Genomic DNA, 24,523 nt, shown 5'->3' with positions numbered 1-24,523 from the left:
CTGTATCAGTACAAGTCTAAGGTTTCTTCCACAAATCTTAAATGTTTATTTGCATATTTTTTGATCTTTTGAGAGTGTGAGAAGAAAGAAAAACCATCACTTGCTCTTTTTACCCTCTTAAGTTCCTATTAGATTGTTATTTACTTTCTATACTTGTCTTTCAAATAAATATTTCCAGTTCAGCTGCCCTGGATTTTCAAACAATGCATCCCACAGTACAAATATACTATATCCACCTTTAGCATAAATGATTGTCAATGAAGAATCTGCTTATGCTGAAATACAGACTTCAAATGAGAAAAGGTGCAAGCAGTCATAACTTAGAGGTAGGCCCTATAAAAAGGAAATAAAAACAAAAGCAAACCAATCATTTCCCCACAGTTGCAGGAAGAACCGTAAAAAATGGAGGACATGATGTTCATCTGTGCCCCTCAGGTACATAATCACCACACCTTCCAGGGGGCACGGCATCCCTCTAACTCACTACAGCTTTTGAGTTTTTTGCTACATGAAACCCACAGCATAGATCTATTGCAACTTACCATTCTGCAGAGAGAAGTTTTATATAGCACAGTAAGATATAGTGAAACTGTTCATATATCGTTATTGCTATCTATATCATACATTAGAGTATTAGAGTAGAAAAGATTGCATTAATACACCTTCAGTTCCTGCGAATCTCTATTAAACTGTGTAATCTTTCTCAAAAAGGAAGCGTTACATTACTGTGCATTACATAAACCACTTTGCATCCTTTGTTAAAACACACAGAAGCATACCACAGCATTTTTTTACTCTCATCACGATAAAGATGGTGGCGTATTTAAACAAATTACTATAATGCACACTCAAAGTTTATTTTAAGGCTTGTTCACCCTCACACTGCAACTCTAGAGAACAAACCTATGAAGGTGATCAGCACAACACACTCCTTAATTAGGTCTCCTGTGGGAGGTTGTTGTGTCTAATGTTCTATTTCAAGAAAAAGTAATTATTTTCAGGGAAGGTATAGCACAAGTAGGCTATAAATCATGGGAAAGTACTTAGAACATTGAATTAAAGGCAATTGATTTTTACAGTGATTTATGATTTTCTGTAAATAGGAGGTTTGGAAAAACAGAGAAGATATAAATTATCTTAAATTACAGTAATTATTTATTAGTCATCTTTATGTATATACGTGTGCGCATTTACCCATAAAATTTATTTAGTAATTCAAAACACTGACTTTTACTTGCATCTTGCTCTCTGCTTTATAGTCACTCCAGTACTTGAGCATTTATAGGAGAGTTTTTAATACAGTTCCACAATGTAAAAACCTTCTAAATAGCATATCACATGGCTGATCATTCATTTGCTAGCATGTGATCCCTATCTGACTGCTGCATAAAGTAGTATTAGAACAACCTGTAAAATTTGCTTTAACTGTCATTAATGCTAAGAGGCACTTAGAAAGAAACAGGAGAAAAAGAGCAAGTATGTTGATTCAAGCCCTATCACCACCAGAGACCTGGAAGTGTAGCTTTATTCTGTTTTTATCTTAAGTCTAATACTATCCTTAGCACCCCTATAACAAACTCCATTGATTCAATCATATGTGAACAACTTCAAACAGGTATTTTCTTGCTTTATCAACACAGAATTCAGTTAAAACATCTACTAAAAGAGTATGTGTCTCAAATTCATCAGCAGATCTGAAAGTTTATAAATATTCTTTACAATTGACTTTTAATATGATCTGCAATTACTCTAACAATATGCATATTCTATTAGAACACCTTCTTAAATATACAACTTTTTTTGGGGGGGGGGCGGGTTATTATTTGAACGACTACAGCAAAGCCTGATACTCTATGGAAAGCAAACAGAAATTCATGAATTGAGGGAAAAAATGTGTTAAAGAAATACCGTTAAAATAAACTACACATAGATTTTTTTAAAATATATCTGGAGGAACAATAGAAGATTCTGAATCTTTGTTTTTCATTTTCCACATCTATACTTCCACTCCTCTTTCTTCTGTGTTCTTACTCCAAAAACCTCGGTCATAATATGTTTCTGTTGCTTGACTTCTTTATTCTACTCTTCTGACTTGCACCTCAATACTTTCTCAAAAATTCAAAAGTTTACCTACAGCCTTTCTTCTTCTTCTGTCTAAACATGCTGTCTATAGATGCTTTCAGTAGATCCTTGTACCTTTCAAAAGAAAAATGAGATTCCAAGCCCTTATTTATAAAGCTTTGTATAGCTTACCATCTGAAAACATATAACCTTCAGATTCTTTTCTGATGTTTCCTTCCACACTCTGTCCGGTCTTCCTGCCATCCTTATGATTTTCATATTCTAACATTTTCTTGTATCCTGAGAAAATGTTCTCTTTCAATGCACCAGCACCCTTGATTTTTTTTTATTTCATATCACTCTGAAAGCCAATACTTTAACAAAAAAATTCACCTGTTTTTATTTATGACAACCTACATAAGTTATCATTGAAACCTGACTGAGGACCTGTGGAGATGAGTGAAGATGGGATAAAGTGCTTGGTTCCAAAACAGGATTGCACTAAGTATAAATTTTATAGTAGGAAGGTTGTATTTTTTAGTCTCACATTGAATGGGGTTTTATGGATGTTGCATAAATGTGTGGGTTCAGGACCAAAACTCAGGATTTCTTATTTACTTTGGAGGACTGTAGGGGGAATAGACAAATAGAATGATCTTTCAAAAAAAAAAAATCAGATGCTCTAAATATCTTTAGAGTCTTCCAACAGTAAAATGGAATTTAACTTTCTTCTAGCAGTTTAATTTATAATATAATTTAACTCAAACACAGTTTCTAAAACGATGCTCCACAGATATTTCACAGAAATAGGAAAAACAACCACTCCAGGTACTGATTAAGTCAGAATTTTTCTAGGCAATATATGCACAAAGAAAGAGTATTTCTGAAAAGTTAGGATTTGCTGCTCAAAAGAAAAATTAAAACAATTAAAAGCAAGCCATCTTCCAAGTAATTACGCAAAATCATTAGGTATTAGTTACTTTTGTTTTCATGAAACAAAATCACCATATACTTTAAGACAAAAGCTACCCACAAGCTTTTGTCTTGCTCCTGTATATATATAGGAAGCAATTCAGAGCTACACATACAACTAAACAAGTCTTTTGCATGACATTCACTACACAGATGTAGAACAGCATTTAATACGGCATCTAAATCTCAATTTACCATACTGAATCATGGTAAGGCCCTTATAATTCTAATTTTTTAATTATATTAAACCATTCCCACTGTTTGTTTGGGGTTATAGATTTCAACCATATTCATCAAGAATAATATCAACATCTTCCTTTAGGACAGGAATTGTCAGTTGCTGACTCAGGATCAGATATTACCAATAAGACAACTTTTTTTTTGCCACCAATAGGGCACTTTTCAACTGCCGAGATAGCTTTAAATCCTACAGGCACTGCAGAAGCTGATAAGCTTTATCAGCTCATATGCAAGGTTACATTAGTCTGGCTTCCAAAGCCTTGACAGAGAGTAAGGTAGAACACTAATATTCATGTCCTGTCATTTCTCTTCTAGAGTACGCAGTTGACTATCATCTTCCCGCACACCCCCAAATTTAGCTAGAAATATATTTCATATTTTTTACTTAGGTTCTAGTTGCCTTAGCATGTTACTTAGAAAATACCATATCTACATTAATTTTATGTCTTTAGAGGAAGGAAATTTCTATTGTCACATAAGTAATGGCTATTTAGAAAAAAAACTTCACACACACACAAAACCACCAGGTACTCTTGGAAAGCTTTTTGCATTTAATTCAGTCAAACCAATGGCAGTATTGAAAATAACTCAGGTATCCTAGCACTTTGAGGCCCTGTATGCACAAAAAGGCTTTCCAAGTAATGTTAACCAAGTGATTCAGTGCCTTGTTTTAGGTCTGCAGCTGTCTTGTTTTCTCAGAACCTCAAAAAGCCTTTCTTTCGTCATTTCATTTGGTTATCTAGGTATATTAACTCAAAGTTCACCAAAACAAAGTACTATTTAATATCCATAGCAAGAACGGATTTAAACAAATCAATGAAAACGTATCTTTAGCAAACTATCCACAGAATTCAGAAAAATACTTACAAGGGCAGAAATATACAGTGATCCTGATTTTTTGTCCTGGATCGAGAAATCCAGTCTGTAGACTAAATTTAAAAATATCATCTTCCTTTTTTTTCTTTGGACTATCGCAAATCAATTTCCATGTCAGCTGCTGCCTTGAGATATTCCTCAGGTCAAGTTTCTGTAAATGTTTATGGAGAAAGGGGGATAATCATGAAAAAGGGAAAGTAACAAGCACTATGATACCTTTCTTAATATAATATATTAAATATTCATTTTTCAATCAGATCAGATTGAAAGCAAGAAAGCACTAGAGAACAATGAAGAATCCAGTTTATTAAACCTGGATCATGAGAAAATGAGTATGACTAACAGCAGAGACAAGGTGCTTTGCAGTCACTCACCACATTCACAAAGCCATATGTCTTCCTTCCAGGATGGAAAATCCCATTTTTGGACAGTAAATAGATTAAAGTATTGTGGTGGGAGTCCTTAGCCAAACAGAAGTGAGGGGAGTTTTTCTAATACAAATGAAGCATTGCAAGAACTAAATAATGACCCATATCATCCAGTTACAGTGCTTCTAATAATCTGTTGAATTCACAAAAGTATTAGAAGTCCAGGTTTTAGAAAACAATTTTTTCAATTCGATGAGAATACAATGGCAAAGAGAAAGATTCCATTCCCCATCTCAGTTACTCTTTCAATGCCTGATATGTCAATAGTGAGGAAAAAGCTTTGACTTTACATAACCATCACTTTTCTGTAAATACCTGAAAGAGATTTTGAGGAGTTGGGGAGAATGTCATTGCACAAAAGCATATTCTGTTTCTATAAATTCCAAATAAAACCTTCAAGAATTAAAAAGGATAGACAAGGACACAGCATGGTTTGTATTCATAGAGTAAAATTCTCTATGTTCCAAAACAGAATAGCTGTTTTGAATTGCTGTGGCCAAGCACCCTCATTAGTCCCTTTTTCCAAAAAAAAACCCTAAATCAAGGCAAAGAATCATTTGGGAGAGTGCTAGGGGGCACAGACCACAGCACCATACAACATCCTGGGGTTGTATGTACCATTTAAATGTACTGACCATCATGGGACACTGACTGCCTCCCTATACTTTACTAGCAAAGGTAGAGGCAGAAAGTCTTTGCATGTAAGCTATCTCTTGCACAATTTATAGTCAGTTTCTCATACTGCACATGCTTTACCTCACATATCAGAAAGCAAGGATGAGCCCAATTTTGAGTTTTGGAAAAATTTCTAATTACTAAAGCTAGCCAAACTCAACAGAATGATGATGCGAAAAGTTTGAAATATACAAAACCATGTATTTGGAACGTGATCAAAATTTAAGTTCCAGATTTCTATTTTTTTCCCAGTCAGTTTCAAATTATAAAAAAGATTTTGCCAGGATTAATTACAACACTCATGTTTATGTACCTGAGAATTCAGACTTTTATCAGCTATATTGAAACATATGTCCTCTGAATGTAGTGAAAATGTAAGTTCCATTGAGGAGAATTCCAATGGTGATCTAAGTGCTGTTGGAAAAAAACAAGTGAAGAAAGCTAAACATAATTATTTTCACAACTATTTCCTCAAAATCTTTCAATAAAACCATTTTTTCTGTACAAATTTAGAATGATAGATCTTCACTTGCTTTAAAGCTGTAGTTTCTTATTATTTTCAACATACTATATGCATAAATACTGTAATTTAAATTTCTTAGTGTGACCTTTAGTCATATGAAAGTGATCTTAATATTTCATCTATCAAATTTGGAGGAACTTAAAGGAATCCCAAAACTTAGCTAAACACTATACTTATACCATCTATCTTCAAGAATCTGTTGGAAGACTCTCATGGGATACAGCCCACAGAAAAGAGGGATCCAAGGGAGCTGGGTGATTTTCAAGGATCATCTCCTCCAAGCTCAAGAATGGGTTGTGTCGACAAGTAGGAAGTCAAGCAGAGGGGGCAGGAGGCCTGCGTGCATGAACAAGGATCTGCTAACAAAGCGCAGATGTCAGAAGCAATCATGCCAGAGGGGTAGCTGCTTACTAGGGTAAACTACTGAAAATAAATCTAGCCAGTATATTCTATCTTTTTATTAAAATCTGCAAGTTTGTCTCATACCCAGTGTGGAAGTTCCTTGATTAGTTCAATTATCTCCTCCCTTTAATTATAATTTCCTAATCCACTCCTCATATTATGTAAATGTTAATGTTACCTGTATTTCTCTCACACACAGCTACAAAAACTCTACAAATTAATACCGTTTCAAAGTAGGAATGTGGTCTGCTCAATGCAAGAAAATGATTAAGTGTGGCGTTACTATGCCAGACATGAAGTCCTGACCTCTTATAGAGAATGCATGTATAAGGAAAACACAGGAAGGCTAAAGGAAAGGAAATGATCAACCAAAAAAAAAAAAAAAAAAAAAAAAAAGGTGACGCTCAATTTAAACAAGAGGAAAATTATATGAGATGGTTACACTGATAATATGTGCTCTTCCTTTGTGCCTGGCTGAGATGATAGGACATTGTGACCAGCCTTTTGCAATTCATTTGCTGTGGCTTTTTGCTTTTTCAGAGCTTTATTATATACAACACATCAGTCTGCAAGGAAAGGGTCTTACAAATACTTAAGTAAGAGTCTTGCTTTCCTTCCCAGATGATGAAACAGTCTACAAGTCTGATTTAAAAAAAATAAATAAATAAACCTATGATAGCTTGAAACTGTATTGACTATATTGAAGTTAAAAGACTGGTTTGCCTACTCTGAGATTATTGTGAGTCTTTTCTCAGGATGAACAATCCTGAGTACAAACACAAGACATAAGCTATTGATTTAAGTGCCAACTGCACTATCCTGTGAATCCCACCTCAATTCTGCAATCCTATCTAAATCCCAGTCAACCAGAAAGAAATGCCATAGGAAAAAAAAATTAAGAGTGGAAAATACATGCACCACAGTGCACAGAGTAGTGAGATTTTTGCATGGTTGCAGAATCAGGACTTAGAAGTTGAAAGACACATCTTATCCACTTCTAAAGAGATAATCTGAAATGGTTAATCAGTAACGAGCATCAATTTTTAAGTTGTCAGAATGTAGTAACACTACAAATTTGATTTTTTTTTTTAAGTACAAAAAGTTTGACTAGTTGCCTATATCTGTATGAGTATGTGAAATACTGAGTGCTCAATAAAAGTCACACCTCTATCAACTGTTTCTATTCTACATGTTTCTACATACTCCAAGTATAATAATAGTCACCGCAACACTATGATTATTTGTTGCTGGATCACATTGCTGCTCTGAAGAAAAAGCTTTGATTGAGCAGATGACTATTTTATGTGTGTTCTAGGTAGCCAGACAGCAAGTCTATGCATAGTTTTAGATAAGACTGTCATTTATTAGCAAGACTTACTGACTGTGCAGAAATTCATTGTTCCACAAAGAAAGCAAAAATAGAATGGAAATAAACTTTTGTTTTATTTTCAAGCTTACATAAATCACTTCTGCACTACCAATTTGTCAGTTTAATTCATGATTTTTTATTTAGAGATATGTTTTATTATCTCATTCATATGTATGAATTAATCTACATGTTTTAAACTAAATACATGTAGAAATATTCAATATGAATTTACTCCCATCATGGGATCTAAAGGAAGTCTCATAGACTTCAAGGGAAGTCTTATTTATTGAAAAGTAAAGGTCTATAGCATAAAGAAAAATATAGAGAAAAATTAATAAATAGGAATTGCTTTTACCTCTTAATGCTCCCGAGTTATTTAAACATTACAGGAACACCATTCCAGGGAGATGCTCTGCACTTAAATCTCATTCTCAAATAGACAGTTAATACATGTGAAAGCACTGAGAAGAGGAAAACTAGTGGATTCAAGCATCTGAAGTATGCACGGGTTTACATGACTGTAAGGATCCAACAAGTGACTATGGAAAATGAAAAATTATTTCTAGAAAAAGCAGAGAAAAAAAACATAGAAGATGCCAATTTCTTCCTGTAATTTTGGGCATTAACCAAACTTGGAAATGCCCTAAGAGTACAGTTGTGAATATAAAAGCAAACAGAAGTAAATGGAGAGAATTATCAGTAGTTGTCTCCAGACTGGATCAGGGCCATGCTGAAAGACATTTTAAGGGTGTTTTAAATATAGCTAGAGTTCCTAGTTTTGAAACGGTGTCACTGGAAAGAAAGATTACCACATACTACTTTTCTACACCTTTCAAATGAAAGGCTGTAAATACCAGGTGCATATGTTAAGTTCCAGAACTACTAAAGAATGAGTAGAAACAAAATTGAACATTGCTGAATTAATAGCAATTTTTATCCTAGACCTGGAAAACTGATACAGGTAAATGCCAATGGTAAGAACTTGCATGTTTTCCCAGTACATATAATACTCATGTTTAGAAATAGCAACAAATTCAGCTTTATAGATATTTTAAAAGACAACTTAAAATGTGAAAATTTTGTAAGTTTCCAAGATATTTGCAAATTATACAATAATTGCTTAAGTTTCAGTCTTTTAAATCCTGTAGCTTCTTTTTTTCAATTAAATAGTAACTCTTTGCAGTTATAATACAAGCAAAAATGGAAGTATAAATATCCATGACTCGTTTATATCCTTAGTTTACCTACCAACTGCTTTAACTCTACAAACTGGAACAGCCACAGTCACTGCTTGTGGCCGAGGAGCAATGAGGTGCTTTACAGATCCAATAGGAGTTGCTGGTATAGAGCTTTGCTGTGACGATGAAAAGTCACCCTGGAGAATATTAACTGGAAGAGTGAAGTCATATGCTGCCACCTAAAGGACAAAAATACCATTGTGGTCACTTTCTCAAAGAAAGAAATAGCAAGCACATCTTAAACTATCTGAATAGTATTACTATTTCAAAAGATATCATGACATTTTAAAATTAAATTGATCCTGATACTGATAGGATGTTTATCTATTACCACTGTGTAACCAAAGACCTGCCATCTTTGCCCACCAAGTAAAACACTGTAGGCCCAAAAGTATCAGGGTTATCAGCATAGCTATAGATAAGGCTTCTGGTAAATCATCATTGTGTTGTGCTCCCTTCCAACCACTGTCCTGATGAAAAAAGTATGTAATTATGGTCCCAAATGCATAACCAACATGGGAGGAAACAGAGTTATGTAAGTCTAAGGATGTCTTTCTCAAATGCTGAAGAGAGGTGGTCAGCTTTTATGGTACACCAAGTATTCACAAAATGACCTTTCAGATCAAGGGGGAGTATGAGTCAAAATTGAGTATTTAAAAAAAAAAAAAAAAAAAAAAAAAAAAAAAAAAAAAAAAAAAAAAAAAAAAAAACTCTTAAAATCGTTGTCATGGAATCTCACTGAATTCCTACTTAAGCTTTTTTTCAGTGATTTTGATCATAGTACTATCTCAGGAATCTCTCCCAAAATAAGTGGGGTTTAAAACTGAAATATAGCAGATTTAATTTTATCCAGAGTTGTCTTTATGCACTTGAGAGGCCTAATTTATTTCAAAGTATACTTTTCAAAGAGGCATTTTTTTGCCCCTCCCTCTGTCTTTTCAAGCCCCAAAATATTAGAGCAGTCTGCCCTCCAGACAGAAAGGTATGGATAACCATAACAAAGTTAACAGAAGAAATGAACAAAACATTTTTACAGTGAAACCACTATTGGAGTCCTTCAGATTATGTGACTCTGTTTTCAGCACACTGACATCCCCAGAAAGTATTCTGGTCTTAAATCTGTGGGCTTCTTAAAATGTGTAGTAGAACTAGGTGTACAAGGAAGTTATAAAACATTTACAAACTTTCAAATGCTGCATAAAAGGATGCACAGTGCTTGATTTTCAGTGCGAGTGAGACATAAATTACAGGAAGGAAGGATATACCCAGGTATTCAGGCATATATTAACCTACACCAGAATCAACACAAAGCTTAAATAAGAAGCAACTATGTAGTGCTACAGTGTTCAGAGTTCCAATAAGGTTGTAACAAATAATGAAGCACTCCTGGTGAGATGTGCATTGAGCATTGTGGAAGATTTCATGTATTTGTGTTTAGCAAGAGGAAAGCATGGGATAAGGGGAGAATTTTCTAGTAACAGCACCACAATCCCATGAACTGTAGTGATATTTCACACCTGATGGTTAACTTCTGTAATACAGAATTGTACTTTTTAAAATGAAGACGACGAATGCAATCTAAGAATTTGTAGTAACTAATGCTTAAGTTATATAATAAACAGTTGAATAAAAATCTCCTAATATGATTTGCTCTTCTACTTCTACCATCTCAAAAGTCACCTACACAAAATACTCCAAGATTCATCTGGAGAACACGCTCCTGTCTGTAGCATAAAATCACTTAAAAGCTAGAATGGGCTACAAAGATGATCGGAGGACTGGAGCATTTGTCCTATGAGGAAAGGCTGTGAGAGATGGGCCTCTTCAGCCTGGAGAAGATTGAGAGGGGATCTTATCAATGTCTACAAATACCTTAAGGGAGGGGGGTATCAAGAGCATGGGGCCAGATTCTTTCCAGTTGTGCCCAGAAACAGGACACAAGGTGATGGGCAGAAACTGAAATACAGGACGTTCCGCCTGAATATTAGGAAGAACTTCTTTACTGTGAGAGTGACAGCGCACTGGACCAGGTTGCCCAGAGAGGTTGTGGAGTCTCCTTCTCTGGAGATCTTCAAGGCCCGCCTGGATGCAACCCTGTCTAACATGCTTTAGGTGACCCTGCTGAGCAGGGAGGTTGGACTAGATGATCTCCAGAGGTCCCTTCCAGCCTCAACCATTCTGTGATTCTGTCTAAAGGATCTTTCTAGTGTAAATTAGGAGCCAAGATAACTCATAAAATTGGATTTTTCACAATTGAGAACATATCACAGATCTTTTGTCTCATTCATACATATCTCTGCCTCATTAAGTATGCATTCACTAACCAGTACTCCAAATGAAAAAAAAATCCTATAAACATTCCATATATTTAGAAATTGTATTATAATTCACATATGTATATACACATACATACGTGATTACTAAAAGAGAATTAAGACCTATTTTTCTTGGGGGGTTTTAGTACTTCACTTTGCAAGCATGATAATCATTCTTTGCTTTGAATTTATTTTCAGAAATTTTCTAGGATTTAATCTCTAAAATTCTAAATAGAAAATTATCTCTTACGAGATTATACCTTCCAAAAATAATATTTAAAAGAAAAAAAAATCATAAAACCATTACTGAAATGGACTTGCAGTTTTGTTTTTGCTCTTTAAAATAATCTATGTATTCTTTATTGTTATTTATTTATTTATTGGGATATCTTTCTGAAGGTAACACTTAATAAGCAAGAGAAGGCTCAGGGTGGGGGGGGGGGAAGCAAGTAGGAATAGATAGAATGGCTTAAGATACACCATTCTTTCCACAAACACTTAAGAGTTGTTTATGCTTTGTTTATTAAGAAATATTTTTTACTGCTCTGATAGAAATTAGTTATACAGATTAATAAGAAAGGAAGTATCATCTACAACATGATAGTGTTGGCAATTAAAAGACTTCGAAACAAGCTTTGAAGAGAACACTCACTTAATACAAAGTACTTTTTTAGTATGGGTTCAGACAGAACACCTCCAAATGATCTCAGGAAAAGACATACTTGTCTAGATTGTCTAGACTATCTTCAGAAGATAACTCTTTTTTTTTTTTTTTTTTTTTTTTTTTTAAGTAAAACAGATATTCTTGCAAATATTCATTTAGGAGGCATTTAAAATAAAACTCCTCAAGTGCTTTGTTGAAATCCCAGAACAAATAAATAAAAGTTATTTTAAAAGATTTTAAAGATTTTAAGAAAAGATTTAAGATTTTAAAAAAGCTGTCTGAACAAGAAAGGTCTGCTATCCAAATTCATTTGCAAAACTCATGGAATAGGTTTGATGTGTGTGGTAGCTGTAAGCCCAACACTGGAGGGTGAACACTGCAAAACTGCATGCTGCCTCAGGCATAAATATTCAGTATAACAAAAGAAAGAAAAAGGGGAACAGCTACCTCAGCAACCATGACGGTTAAAATGAGAATTTTAAATATATTAATGTATAAAAAGATAAGCAAACTCAAGTAGAGCTGCCAGGGTTGTTTGAGGCTTTTTGCTGGGGATAGGGGGATGCAGAATAGAATCTGAATAGAAAAAACATACTATTTTATTTAAGTAATTTTCAAAAAAAAATTGAAAGCAGTTACCTCAATTCTATCTTTGCTGAGCACTCCAATGCAACAGTACATTTTGTAAGAAATACTTTGCTGATTATTATTGTAGTACAGTATGTATTCTCAAGGTTGAGTACAATTTTTACTGTCAAACCCAGGAATCATCCAGTTTATTAAGCATGAATAATATGTAAAACTTCCCTAAAATTACACTACTTACTTTTACAGTACAAATTCACAGGGAATTGCAATTAAATCTGCAAACTAATTTACAATTTTAAAATAATTTAAAACAAGCCTGTAAAGGATACTACTTCTGTATTTATTACATAATAATGTGCATACTGTTCAAGTATCTTGCAGCATTAGAAATCACTGAATTTATCGGTACAAGCTGATTTTAAAAATCTATTTATGGTACTCTAACATATGGATTCTGCAGTGATAGCAGAAGAGAAAATGTAACACGCATTAAAAAAAATCAGTCTGATTAAAATTTAATCCTGACTATAGAACTAAATGGCACTGAAGAGCAATAGGCTTATGTTCCTCAACTGTATACAATACACACTCAACCTCCTCTCAGACCTAGCATAAGCTTTTTCTTAAAATATACACAAATCTTTAGTGCAGTCAAAATTTCCCAGCTTCATATTACAGATAAACAGCCTTCCATAATGAATAATGTAATATGACTTCAAATCCATCATTCAAAACACCAAAATAAGATAAATCTTTGCCTTGTATACAGTATGCAGCAGTAATACTCTGAATATTTTGTGATTCCACAGTTGCGGATTTTCCATAAAAATTAATTCCTTTTACTACAAAGTCTATTTTTTCCATTAAAAAATTATGTCATTATGGTTGCCAAAAAAAAAAAAAAAAAAAGGCACACTGTCACTTCCCTACAAAAGCCTAAGAAATAAGCTCTGACAGGTGTGACTTGCTCCATTTATCTCAATAAAAGCCTCACAGGCTCCACTATTACACAGCTGTGCATTTTGTCTTTCTTCCAAGACGCTGGAATTTGTCATTTTCCAACAGAAAAAAAGATGCCATTTTGAAGCACTGCACTCCTGCATCTTATTTTGTCTTTCTGCCTTACAAGTACTTGCATGACACCGCTGCCTATTTTTCAGATTTTCCCACCACCACCACAGAAAGCAAAGAAAAGATTGCTGGCAGAGTCTAGCTGGTAGTCACGGCAACAGAAGCAGGCAGGTCACCCTCTTTTAAAGGATACAGTGACAGCTAAGGACTGAAGATTGTCATAGAGAAAATATTTAATGTTACCACATGCTGCCTGTTTCCCTGGCACAAAGAAAAGAATGATTAATATTACCTAGAGAGTTTGCTTGCAGAAACTGAGCCACAGTGATAAAGCCATACTTCTTCGACAGTACAATTTAAACTAAAAAATAATCACTGTTAGCAATCAATAAGTCTCAGCTATGTCTAAGGACAGCAATGAGAGAGCTTCAGCTGGTAGTGGAATTTAATATTTACTACAACAAAATTTTTTTCTACTGAGCATCTGAAATAAGAACACTGTCCAGCAAATCAAACTCTCAGCTGACTAAATCTCCTTATATGCCATTGAAAAAAAATGAAATGTAATCACTGCTTGAGAGATATTTCTTTAGAAGTATATTGAAACAGAGGAGAAAGGAGTACATTCTGTATAAAAATATATTAAGAAAGCTTTCCAGTTTACCTCCTCACCTATATTTTAAATATTGCTTTCACGTAAAGCTCTGGCTATAACTGCCAGTGAACACAAATATTAAGTTCTTTCCAGTCAAGAGCCTTTTCAATTCTAAAGCCTTCTGAGGCTGAAGTACTAGGAAATCCATATTAATGCAAATGCCTGGCCTCGTCGAGCAGCATCCTAGCCTTACTGCGAAGCATCAACTGCATCCTGCTCTGTTTAGAACACAGAGAATTCTCTCTCAATTTTTTAGACGCTGCTTTATAAACATGCCAATATACTCATCTCTAAGTTAATGTCTTTTGATGTCACATGTAGCTAACTACATATACTAAGTTCTAGTGAGAATTGTGGGAACTGTTCAGAATTAATCTGTATTTTAGTTTGCTGATTTGGAGTTTTTTTGAGGCAAAAGGAAATCAATTTTTAGCATGAGAATTCAAGACCGCCCCCTTCAAAGCTTTATAAAGTTAACTGAAACCTCCTTACATTAATTATTCAAGTTCTTTCAATAAAATGGAAATATATATTTAAATAATTTCATGATTTTGTGTTTTTCCCTCAATAAAGATTTCAGAATGATTTTTTTTTAAAACTTATTTCCAATACCTAATTTCTTGGCAGTAACACAAATACTTTTTTCTGGTTCACAGGGCAGTGTTGTCAGTAATGGTAACTATGACTGTAGGAAGCTATAGTAGAATCACAAGGAAGACAGAGAAGAATGCTTCTCAAGGGGATGCAGAAGGTTTGTACCAGCTGGGAGGTAAGCTGGGTAAGAGAATCTGTCCAAAAAATGGTGCTGAGATTAGAGGAACAGCTGTTCAAATGGAGAGGCAAGAAATAAGAGTCAGCAACTGTGAAAGTTGTATAGAGGTAGTTCAATATACAGAGAAGATTAGAGCTTTTTCAAGATGGGAATGTCAAAAAAGAAAAAGAGGAGAAGAGATCTGGTGAGAGAGAAAAAAATCTAGATGTGGTAGCATGATAAGGAAAATTCAGATCCAACAGGGAATGTCTTAAGAGTCAGTAAGTATTTAAAATCCGAGTTCCTAACTACAAAAAGAGATGCTGGTACCTGGACCCTTCTTTCACAAGAGTATGTTTTTTACTAATATTCTACTGTGCAGGAGTTAAAGATAAGCTACAGCATCTGGGGAGGGGGAGTACATATACATCCAAATGCTTCCTTTAGTTGTATCATACTGCACAACACATTTAGTTTTCAAAATTATCCTCAGCCAGAATTATTGCTGCCAGCTATTATGCTGCATTAGCTCTCAGTGATGTTAACTTGTGACCACCAGAGGGTTGTTCGTTCTAAGTATATCTGGGCATGATTTGCCTAGTAATGCATGATCTGCCCCCTGCCAGGCAGACAGCAACACATTGCAGAAGAAAAGAAGTTCTGGTTGTACAGTGAGCTTATCTAGGACTGAGGGCAAAGGAAGACAAGGAGGGAAATACTTCTGAGTGTTGCGAGAAGGAGGAGAAGGGGAAATCAAAATAAAGATACTTCACAAAAGCAGCACTTTGCAAATGGTTATGAGAGCAAGGCTCCTCAGGATAATTTCCTTTTAGAAACATTATAAAAAGAAAAAAGACGACCTAAATTCTATATTCCCTTATTTCTGAAAAGAAGTTATTCTGTTTGCAAAAACTAAGGCTCAAGACTGGAAAAAACACTTAGACCCATAGCTTGATTAAAAGAAGATAACATCAGATAAGCCGATGGAGAAAACTACAGTCAACAGATGCAATATATTCTACAGTACTTTATTAAAAAACTAGTTATGAGATAGATCCAGTTAAATGTGAGAATGCTTTTCTACAACTTTTACATCATAATTACATCAGACAGCCAACAGGCATAAATTTGTCTTCAGTTATGTTACCACATCACCAGTATCAAATGACACCTCTCAGAGATACTTGTCAATAACATTAATACTAAACAAAAGTTGAGCTGACAAGTGAAATAAAACATAACCCTCTGCTGTTTCAAAAGTCTTTGGAAATACTAGCTTACCACTTGAATTTACAGCAATGTCAGTAGCAACATTTCTACTCTTAATCCATCCTTAAGCTTGACAAGAAAAAAAAAATAGTAATCGAGCACAGCAATGGGAAATAGAGTACTGAGGGACAAATAAAATCTCTGTTTTGATAGTTTGAAAGGTCTTTTTCCATTTACAATTTTGAGAGTTGATATTGCATTAGTGAGGAAGGGGATGAACAGCCTTCTACTGTACTATTTCCATTACAATGGAGAATAAAGGATCAGATCCTACAGCAGTACTATCACCACAGAAATCTCATGTCATAAGCAGGAACAGAGCTGCTAAAAGAAATCTCAGATTATGGCTCTATTCAAGGTGAGCGTGTTTTAGCTCTTGTACACAATTGTGTAACTTTTAACTGTGGAGCTGAAGAAAAAATAAATAAAGGAAACCACATCTAAAGTGTAAATCAGAAATATTGCTGTCAAATACTTGACAAGACTTAAGTTAATCTGTTTTATAAAAGTGAATTGAACTGAGGCTTTGTTACTTGTTAAGTCTTATACACAGTATACATCAGTCACTCCTTTATCATCCATAGGATAATTATCTGCAGCCACTATTTATCATTTTTGAATTATAATGTTTGGATTATAATTTTTGAATTATAATGAATGTGGCATCCTATTTTTATAGAACTCCTGACAGCTTTCTGTATAGATGCTGAACAACAACAAAAAATATTTAACCACTAGCTTAGCTAAGTTAAAGCATTAGCCGTACAGTCATTGTCTTGTTTCCATCTAATCCACAGACAGAGTAAACCCATCAGATGCAGGCATCTTCTATATCAATGAGATGATATAAAATAAGAAACAGAAAAAAAATGTAAACTCAGGAAATTTGGGGAGTTCCTACAGAAAGCCATTACAATTCTAGTAACTGTTTCCTTACTCTGTTTTATTATTATATTTACGGTTTATGAGAAGCTAATCGGCAATTATGGAACAGTATTTTACCTCACTGGTAAAATAAAAATCAAATCTAATTAAGTTTTGAAACTCAGTGATAATATATACCTAATTATTCAAAGTTCAATCAGTTTTCCCCATTTTGTACACAGTTCTACATTATTTTGTCTACCTCTCTTCAGTTGTAAAGGAAATTAGCCTTTCCTATTCCACATATTCCAATTCTATCATTTCAAGCCAAAAATCTGTATTCTTCATCCTAGTTACTGTTTAACYGGTTTGAATTCCACACTTTGCAGAAAATCAGCAGCTAAGAATTCTGTACAAAATCATGATCCTGTTAAATTTAATGAGTCTTATCACTGGCATTAGTGAGGTCTGAATTTCATCTTTAGAGTAACAGCATACTTTTAAAATAGGATTTTATAATGTGCCTAAATTCAATCGCCTGACAGCTGACTGTTGTCCCCCTGGGACCTGTAAGCATGACTGAGAAGAATTTTAAATAAGCATAAACAAATAAGAATGTCTCACTGATTTAATAAGATATTAGCTCTGATGTGTAACATAGCTGTAGCCGAAAAGCTAGTTCTGAATGAGATTGACTAATGCTAAATTCCAGGGTATAACAAGAATACTTATATAAAATAACAAATAATAATCTTCACCAACATAGACAGAACATTTAGTATAGGCCTTAAGAAGGCGAGAGATTCTCTAAACTACAGGCTTCTTGTATTTGTTTTTCTATTGACCAGGCAAAATATGTTATGCACTAGAAATGTTATTATTGTCATTCAATCTTGTGTGATTCTGATTCAGTCAGTGAAAAAGACAAATGACTTTGCATTCATAGTCAGGATTTAGAATTATATACAATGCTTGAAAGTTTTATCATTAGTAGCAAGCTCACAGAGGTAACAATATGACATTCTCCTTAATCCAAACAGTAAAGAAAGAAGAAAAAAAAGCTTGAAGAAAGTCTATAGCCACAAGAACTGTCAGAGGTCAAAATGTGACATAACCTACAGAAAAAGGCTGAAAGAATTGGGACTGTTCAGTCAGGAGAAGATGCAGATCAAATATGAAAACTGTGCAGTTACTTGACAGACAGATGACAGGAGGAGGAAGATAAACTGTTCTTCCTATCATTGATAACTTGGACAAGAATTACTGGGATAAACTAGAGTGAATATACTCCAGGTTAACCTTAAGTGGGAAAGGTCCTTCTTGTAAGAATACTTAAGCACCGATAGCTCACTTCAGTGATTATCAGTAGATCATTTCAATTTCTATTGCAATTAATAGGCACTACAAATGCCCACACAGAGAGCAAAAAGCTACAAAAAAACAATACTGACTTGGATGACAACCTCATCAGCCAGAGTGAAGCATTCCTGATGTCTGTCCAACTCATTCTTAACAATCACCAGTAATGGAGATTCAGAATCATAGAATCAGTGAGGTTGGAAGGGACCTCTGGATATTATTTAGTCCAACCTCCCCACTCAGCAGGGTCACCTAGAGCATGTTAGACAGCGTTGCATTCAGGCGAGCCATGAAGATCTCCAGAGAAGGAGACTCCATAACCTCTCTGGGCAACCTGTTCCAGTGCTCTGTCACTCTCACAGTGAAGAAATTCCCCTTCACATTCAGGCAGAACTCCATAGGTAGTTTATTTCAATATTTAACTATTATTGCTGTGAACAGTTTTTATATGTAATTTAGTCTACTTTGCTATTATTTAAATCCACCACTCATTGTCCAACCTACTGCAGTGAACATGAGTATATGAACAATACTGCACTGAATAATGAAAGTCAGTTCCTTTCATGCTTTCTAGCCTTCTGATCATTTGCATTGCTTTCTTTTGGACTTTATTTCTAAAGAAAATGTATCTACTACTTTCCTTATGTTTGGAATCTCAAAATTGACATAGTGTTCCAGTTAAAGTGTTATCAGCTCTGAATAGGATAATTTTACTTGCTTTACTATTATTTCTATTTATAGAACCCCGCACAGCGTTTGTCTTTCCCACAACGACATAACAAAATACTCTTGACTCCTGTTCAGCTTGTGATCTACTATAAGGCATACATTTTTTCTCCAGCACTGCTACTTTAATTCTCCATCTTGCATTTTTATTATTGATCCTTCCTACCTAAATGAAAACTTCTGCATTTTTTTTCCTTATTAAATTGCTCTCTAGTTTGACAGCAGGCAACAGGTGGTACTCTGTGTGCAAAATTTTGCTAACAATTACAAACCTTCCTAACATTATATCTAGTCTACATCTGCCTAGCTTGTTTATGAGAATGTTGTGTCACATAGTGTCAAGAGACAAAGATGATATCCAGTGCTTCTCTTCTATCCACAAGGCCTGGCTGCTATGCTCTAGAAGGAAAATAAATTGGTTTGAAGTAACTCATTCCTGATGAATGTTGACTCATTTTCTATCATGAAAAAAATCATTCCAGAGTAGCTAATGTGCTGTAAATTCACACTAGTAGCTACTTCACAGTAGCTTCCCTGTGTGCACAAATTCTAACGTGTCAGTCACAAGAGAAAGGAAACCACAGTATTAGTAGACATAGGTTGCAATACCCAAATACTATCTGAATGATTCTTTTGAACACAGCAGTTGCTTTTTATTCGAAAGGTAAAATGCTGAGGGGAAGAACAGGGAGGAGGAGGAACAGAGAGAAGAGAATATGTTCACCTTTTCTCTAAAATGCATTCTCTGAAAATTGCTGATTTTCTTTTTCACAGTAAAATGCAGCCAGTGCAGCAGGCTTCTCTGTTGCTGAAGTGGTGCCCAGTTGCTTGTTCTGAGGCTGGTTCATAACACCCAAGACTAATATATCTTTTAGTTCAGTGTTTTCCAAAAATACAGAAGCCTTAAAGCTGTATTTCTGAAGTGTTGCTCAATAGATAGGGCTACAGTACTCTTTACTGAGAGCTAGTCAATTATACATCATTTTCCTAATGTAAAATGAATCTGTAAAGCTGTCTCACATTTTCAATTTATTTTCCTCACATAGCCCCACGAGAAAACAAGATTGCCTATCTTTATGATGCATGGTAAAGTTGCTCTACTTTTACAGCCCATCTGAGTTAAAACATGGTCATCTGAGTTAAAACATGAACACCTGCAAGAGGAAAATGGCTGATAATTTGTTGAGTGATTTGATGAATGTTTAGTAAGGATCACCTCAATTATTTTTTCTGTGTACATATTCTCCATTTTTAAGTTTAGGAGGATGTGTGTTTTGGAGAGTAGTAGAAAAATTACATAGAATTTATTTCAGAATTTGTTTTCTTAAGAATTAGGTTATTACTAAAAACTATTGCTACTATTCACATTTCAGTTTGGGGCTGTTTCACCTATTTAGCGTTTTTGCCACTCACAAAATCTAAGATGTCTATATTCTCTCACCACAGAAATATCATGAAGAGAATCATTTTAATTTAGCATAATCACTGCTGCCCCATAAACTTACCTCTTTTGGCACGAAGGACAATGAACACTGCAAAGCTGCCTTTCCCTCTAAATTTACCAAATACAAATATGGTTTCAAAGGACAGCAGTCAACCCCTGTTGAACAAAATTCACAACTGTTACAGATGCTACTACACTATATATCAACTCTACTTCTGGTACTGTAATAGTTGCAGCACTTTAAACTCATTTCCAACATAATGTATCTGTATTTCCATGTAAGTATTTCTCAGTAATTTACTGAGATATATACTGAAATATAACATTTCTAATGAACATTTTGGCAGTAATCTTGAGAAGTGTTTCCCGCCGACATCATCAATGAAAGTCACCAATTTGGGAGCACAGAATCTTTGTGGGGAGAATAAGCTTTTAATTTATTCTTGAGTGAACATGTTCAACAAAAATTGTTAACTCAATAATGAAAACTAATACTACAGGGGAAAATATTTGGCTGAAACACTGGTTTTCTGAATGACTTTCAGGCTTCATCTACACTAGAGAAGTTTACCAATAAAACTGCTTCATTTTGCAGGTATTCATGTCCACTTTTAAGACATACTGCCAGAAGCACAGATTTCCAATACACAAGTAAAATTCTTCCAAGACTGACATTCGTCCTGAACTGTTCCATTTCAACAACACTGGACCAATCTGAACATCAAATAATTTGCATTGAGCCCATTCCCATACTAGCTACTTTCCTGTTATAGACAGAATCTTACAGTTCTCTTTGAAGTTAAAACAGCTAATTAGAAGCCCACACCTTCCCTTGAAAACCTACCGCATGGTAAGGTAATGCCTCTGTTCTTGTCAGATCGTTTTTTGTCATCATCCACACACAGTTCTACATAAAGATATAACTATATGTTACAATACTGCTTTATACAGGTAAAATTCCTGATTTCCTGAGCCTGCAAGGACAGGAAGCCATATATTAATAGCTGCAGAATTCTCTCAGGAATAAAGAAGTTTGAACATAGCAAAGGAGATACTAGGACTGAAGTACAAAAGGGACGAGTAACGACAACTGAAGAATAAGAAACTGCAGAAGTCCTAGCAAGAAATAAAGAATAGCAATCAAATGCCTCATGTTGCCCCGATTCTGACAATGTGTAGAGCTAAGGTTCTATGATTAAAGGTGCCTTGTAGCATTTGGAAAAAGGATCTCTGAACCCTCGTATGATCATGAATTTACTGAAATCAGCTTCATTTCTCACTCATTTCAATAGTGGGAAAAAGTCTATGAAAAGGTAATAAATATAGTTCTTTTTTATTTTAACTAGAAAGAGAGTATTCAGAGGCTGAATGAGTTATTTCACATGYCTTAGGAGCTACAGGCAAAAATAAGGAGAAAAAAAACACACACATATGCATGCACATGCACACATATCTCTCTCCCTCTCAGCAACCTGATGCTCTCCAAATGCTTGCTTTTGGTAAGTCTCATATTATAGACAAAATGTCTCCTCTGAATTTATATTACAGAGTAGTTCTAAAAGAATTGTTTCAGGGTTTTCTGTAAATGTATAAATCAGTAAAATTTGTACAGCATTAATTTGCACCATTCTAATCTTTAGTTCATGAAAATTATGATCTAGCAAAAGCAAATACCTGAATGGTCATCAATGTTCAGTTTAAAATCCTTGTACTTGGATAAATCAAACTCCACACTGGTACACGATTGTTTTTTGTTCTGCAGCAAAAAGGGAATCGATTTTGTAGAACCAACATAAACACCATCAAAGTCAAATTGTTTCTGTAAATATTATGAAATAAATTAAGGACAGAGCATGAATATAATTGAACAGTATATGAAAAATATTGTTCAGAGATTCAGAACTTATAATGCATTAACTAGACATCTTAGTTAATCAATTGTCTTGCCTGACCCTTATTTTTAAAATCTTTCCAAGACATCAAAGACCACAGTTTAGAATGCAACAAAAGAGTCCAGTTACACCATCAACAAAGTTTTCCTCATTCAGTAAAAACACTGCTTGCTTTCTCCCTTCTTGTATTTTTCTCTTTGGCTACCTTAATGAAATCCTCTCTCTTTCAATACTTTTTTTTTCCAGGTTGTCAATTTCAGTGGTTAAAGTTGTCAGCTATCATTTAATTTAACTATCACATTTGCAATTAGTTTTTAATTTCTCTTCATAAGTTTTTCTCTTTGATATTTTTCAAAGGAAGTTCACAAAGGAAAAAATAGAAAGTATTTAGTAAGGATGAGCCATTCTGACATCTAATTAAAGCAAAACACTATCAGTCTTAGCAAGAAATACAATAAAAATACTTCATACTTACCACACTGATATCTATTTCAGGGATTTCTACACATCCAGTAATCCTAAGCACAAGTATTCTTGAGTTTCGTACCGCTACCTAAGCGATTGGAGAATAGTATGATTGTTGGCAAGGTCATTTTAACATTACTGTCTCACTAAGTTTGCTGTAATTATATTAAAGTTTAAAAAAAATAGTGGAGAGTATACTGTTCAGCATAACTTGTCACGAAAGTAACTCCTTATAACATAATTATGCTATGAAAATATAATGAGGTATAGAAAATGTTGTTTCATTTCCTGTAATGTGTAATCGCTTATTTCACTGAAATGTGGATTCATGCAGTAGTGCCTCTACAGCATACAAAATCTGARCAGCAATTTCCACTGATAAAAGAAAAATAGATTCAGGAAAGTCTAGTCTTTTGCAGACAAAAAATAATGCTGCAGGAAGTAGTACCACTAGAAGGAACAGTTTTCTGTAGCAGGAAAACGCTCAATAGATAGGTAATATCTATTCGGCAGCAGGGAGAACTGAGAGGTACACCTGAAGACAAGTTTGCTTGAGAGAGGTACTGGTCAAAAGACATAGACACTGTTCTGAGACATGTTAAATCTGCTTGTCAGAAGTGGAAGGAATAAATAAACACTAGGTTCAGGATGCATAGGCAACAGAGGAAGACGGAGAGATTACAGTCAGAAAAGGTAGTAAAGATAAACCAAATGATAATATTCTCCGCATGCCCTGCCCTTATCTGACCAAAGGTAAGCTCAGCAAGTATGCATGCAGAATCCAAAATAGGAGTATGTGTTTATTTTGCTTCTATTATCAAATCAAATTTACCAGTAAATCCTTCTCTGAGATGTCTTTGCTTATAATAGTCACAAAGAGAAGTTAAGAAATTAAAAACACTGCAGTACTCCTAGTCCTGCTACTTTACAGAACACAAAAGCCACAGATAGGTCTACATGACTACTACTAGCCAATCAAATGTTACTTTCAACAGCATGCCAACAGCATAGCAAGAATCAGCTCAAGCTTAGACAGTGTTTAGATACTTTAGAGCAAGACTAAGACCAAGTTTAAAATTCTGTTGAGGATYAGAGTAGGCTGATAACCATCAACAGCTATAGGAATTTTTTTCTATTTTTTCTTTTAAAATACTGACACTGGAGATAAAATTTAAAAGATGGTAACACATACACACGTCTCCACATGCTAATATACCAACACAACACTCAAAGATAAAATTCTTCCCAGTTTCAAATACCTCTACTCTTGTATCAAAATTCATTTTTGCATTCGGAGTGAAACAGATTTTGAGATCAGCATGGCCTCCCACAGGTATTACCCCTTCAGGAGGTGTGATTATCATTCCAGGCAATGGGTTTGAATCAAGAACCTTAAAACAGAAACATGAAAAGCGTTGAAATAATGTTTTACAAAGTTTGAGAAAAATTAATTCACTACTAGGAAGATTTTTTACCCTTATTACCTGAACCTTCATAATATAGGATATTAACTTGAGCTTAGAAGTTTAGAAGAAAATTTCAGGTAGGCAACTAAATAAATTACTAGATTCTTAGACAAAATTTTCAGTTTCTACTATGAAATAACTTCTGCACATGAGTTGAAAATTTTACATTTTATTTTTCAGATTCTTTTCATGAAGTAACTAAAATTAGGA

At 34.5% G+C, this 24,523-nt stretch overlaps 1 protein-coding gene across 3 annotated transcripts in view; it reads right to left on the bottom strand.

The window, feature by feature from the left end:
• CFAP47 (cilia and flagella associated protein 47) overlaps positions 1 to 24,523 on the bottom strand; it is a 363,351-nt gene that overhangs the window by 308,863 nt on the left and 29,965 nt on the right. For 2 of the 3 annotated variants that reach the window (XM_085319426.1, XM_085319424.1), the window contains exons 18-24: positions 24,107 to 24,238; positions 22,858 to 22,935; positions 22,165 to 22,309; positions 20,552 to 20,646; positions 8,795 to 8,963; positions 5,566 to 5,666; positions 4,141 to 4,300 (exon numbers count right to left, since the gene is read on the bottom strand). In XM_085319426.1, coding sequence (XP_085175552.1) covers positions 4,141 to 4,300; positions 5,566 to 5,666; positions 8,795 to 8,963; positions 20,552 to 20,646; positions 22,165 to 22,309; positions 22,858 to 22,935; positions 24,107 to 24,238 — 880 coding nt within the window. Of the gene's footprint in view, positions 1 to 4,140; positions 4,303 to 5,561; positions 5,667 to 8,794; positions 8,964 to 20,551; positions 20,647 to 22,164; positions 22,310 to 22,857; positions 22,936 to 24,106; positions 24,239 to 24,523 lie in introns of all 3 variants that reach the window. The other variant, XM_085319423.1, reaches the window with a different exon arrangement.

This window comes from Rhea americana, unplaced genomic scaffold (assembly GCF_003343005.1).
Source record: "Rhea americana isolate MKP2758 unplaced genomic scaffold, rheAme1 scaffold_59, whole genome shotgun sequence".
Taxonomy (NCBI): Eukaryota; Metazoa; Chordata; class Aves; order Rheiformes; family Rheidae; genus Rhea; species Rhea americana.
This window is presented reverse-complemented; position numbering and strand designations above follow the sequence as displayed.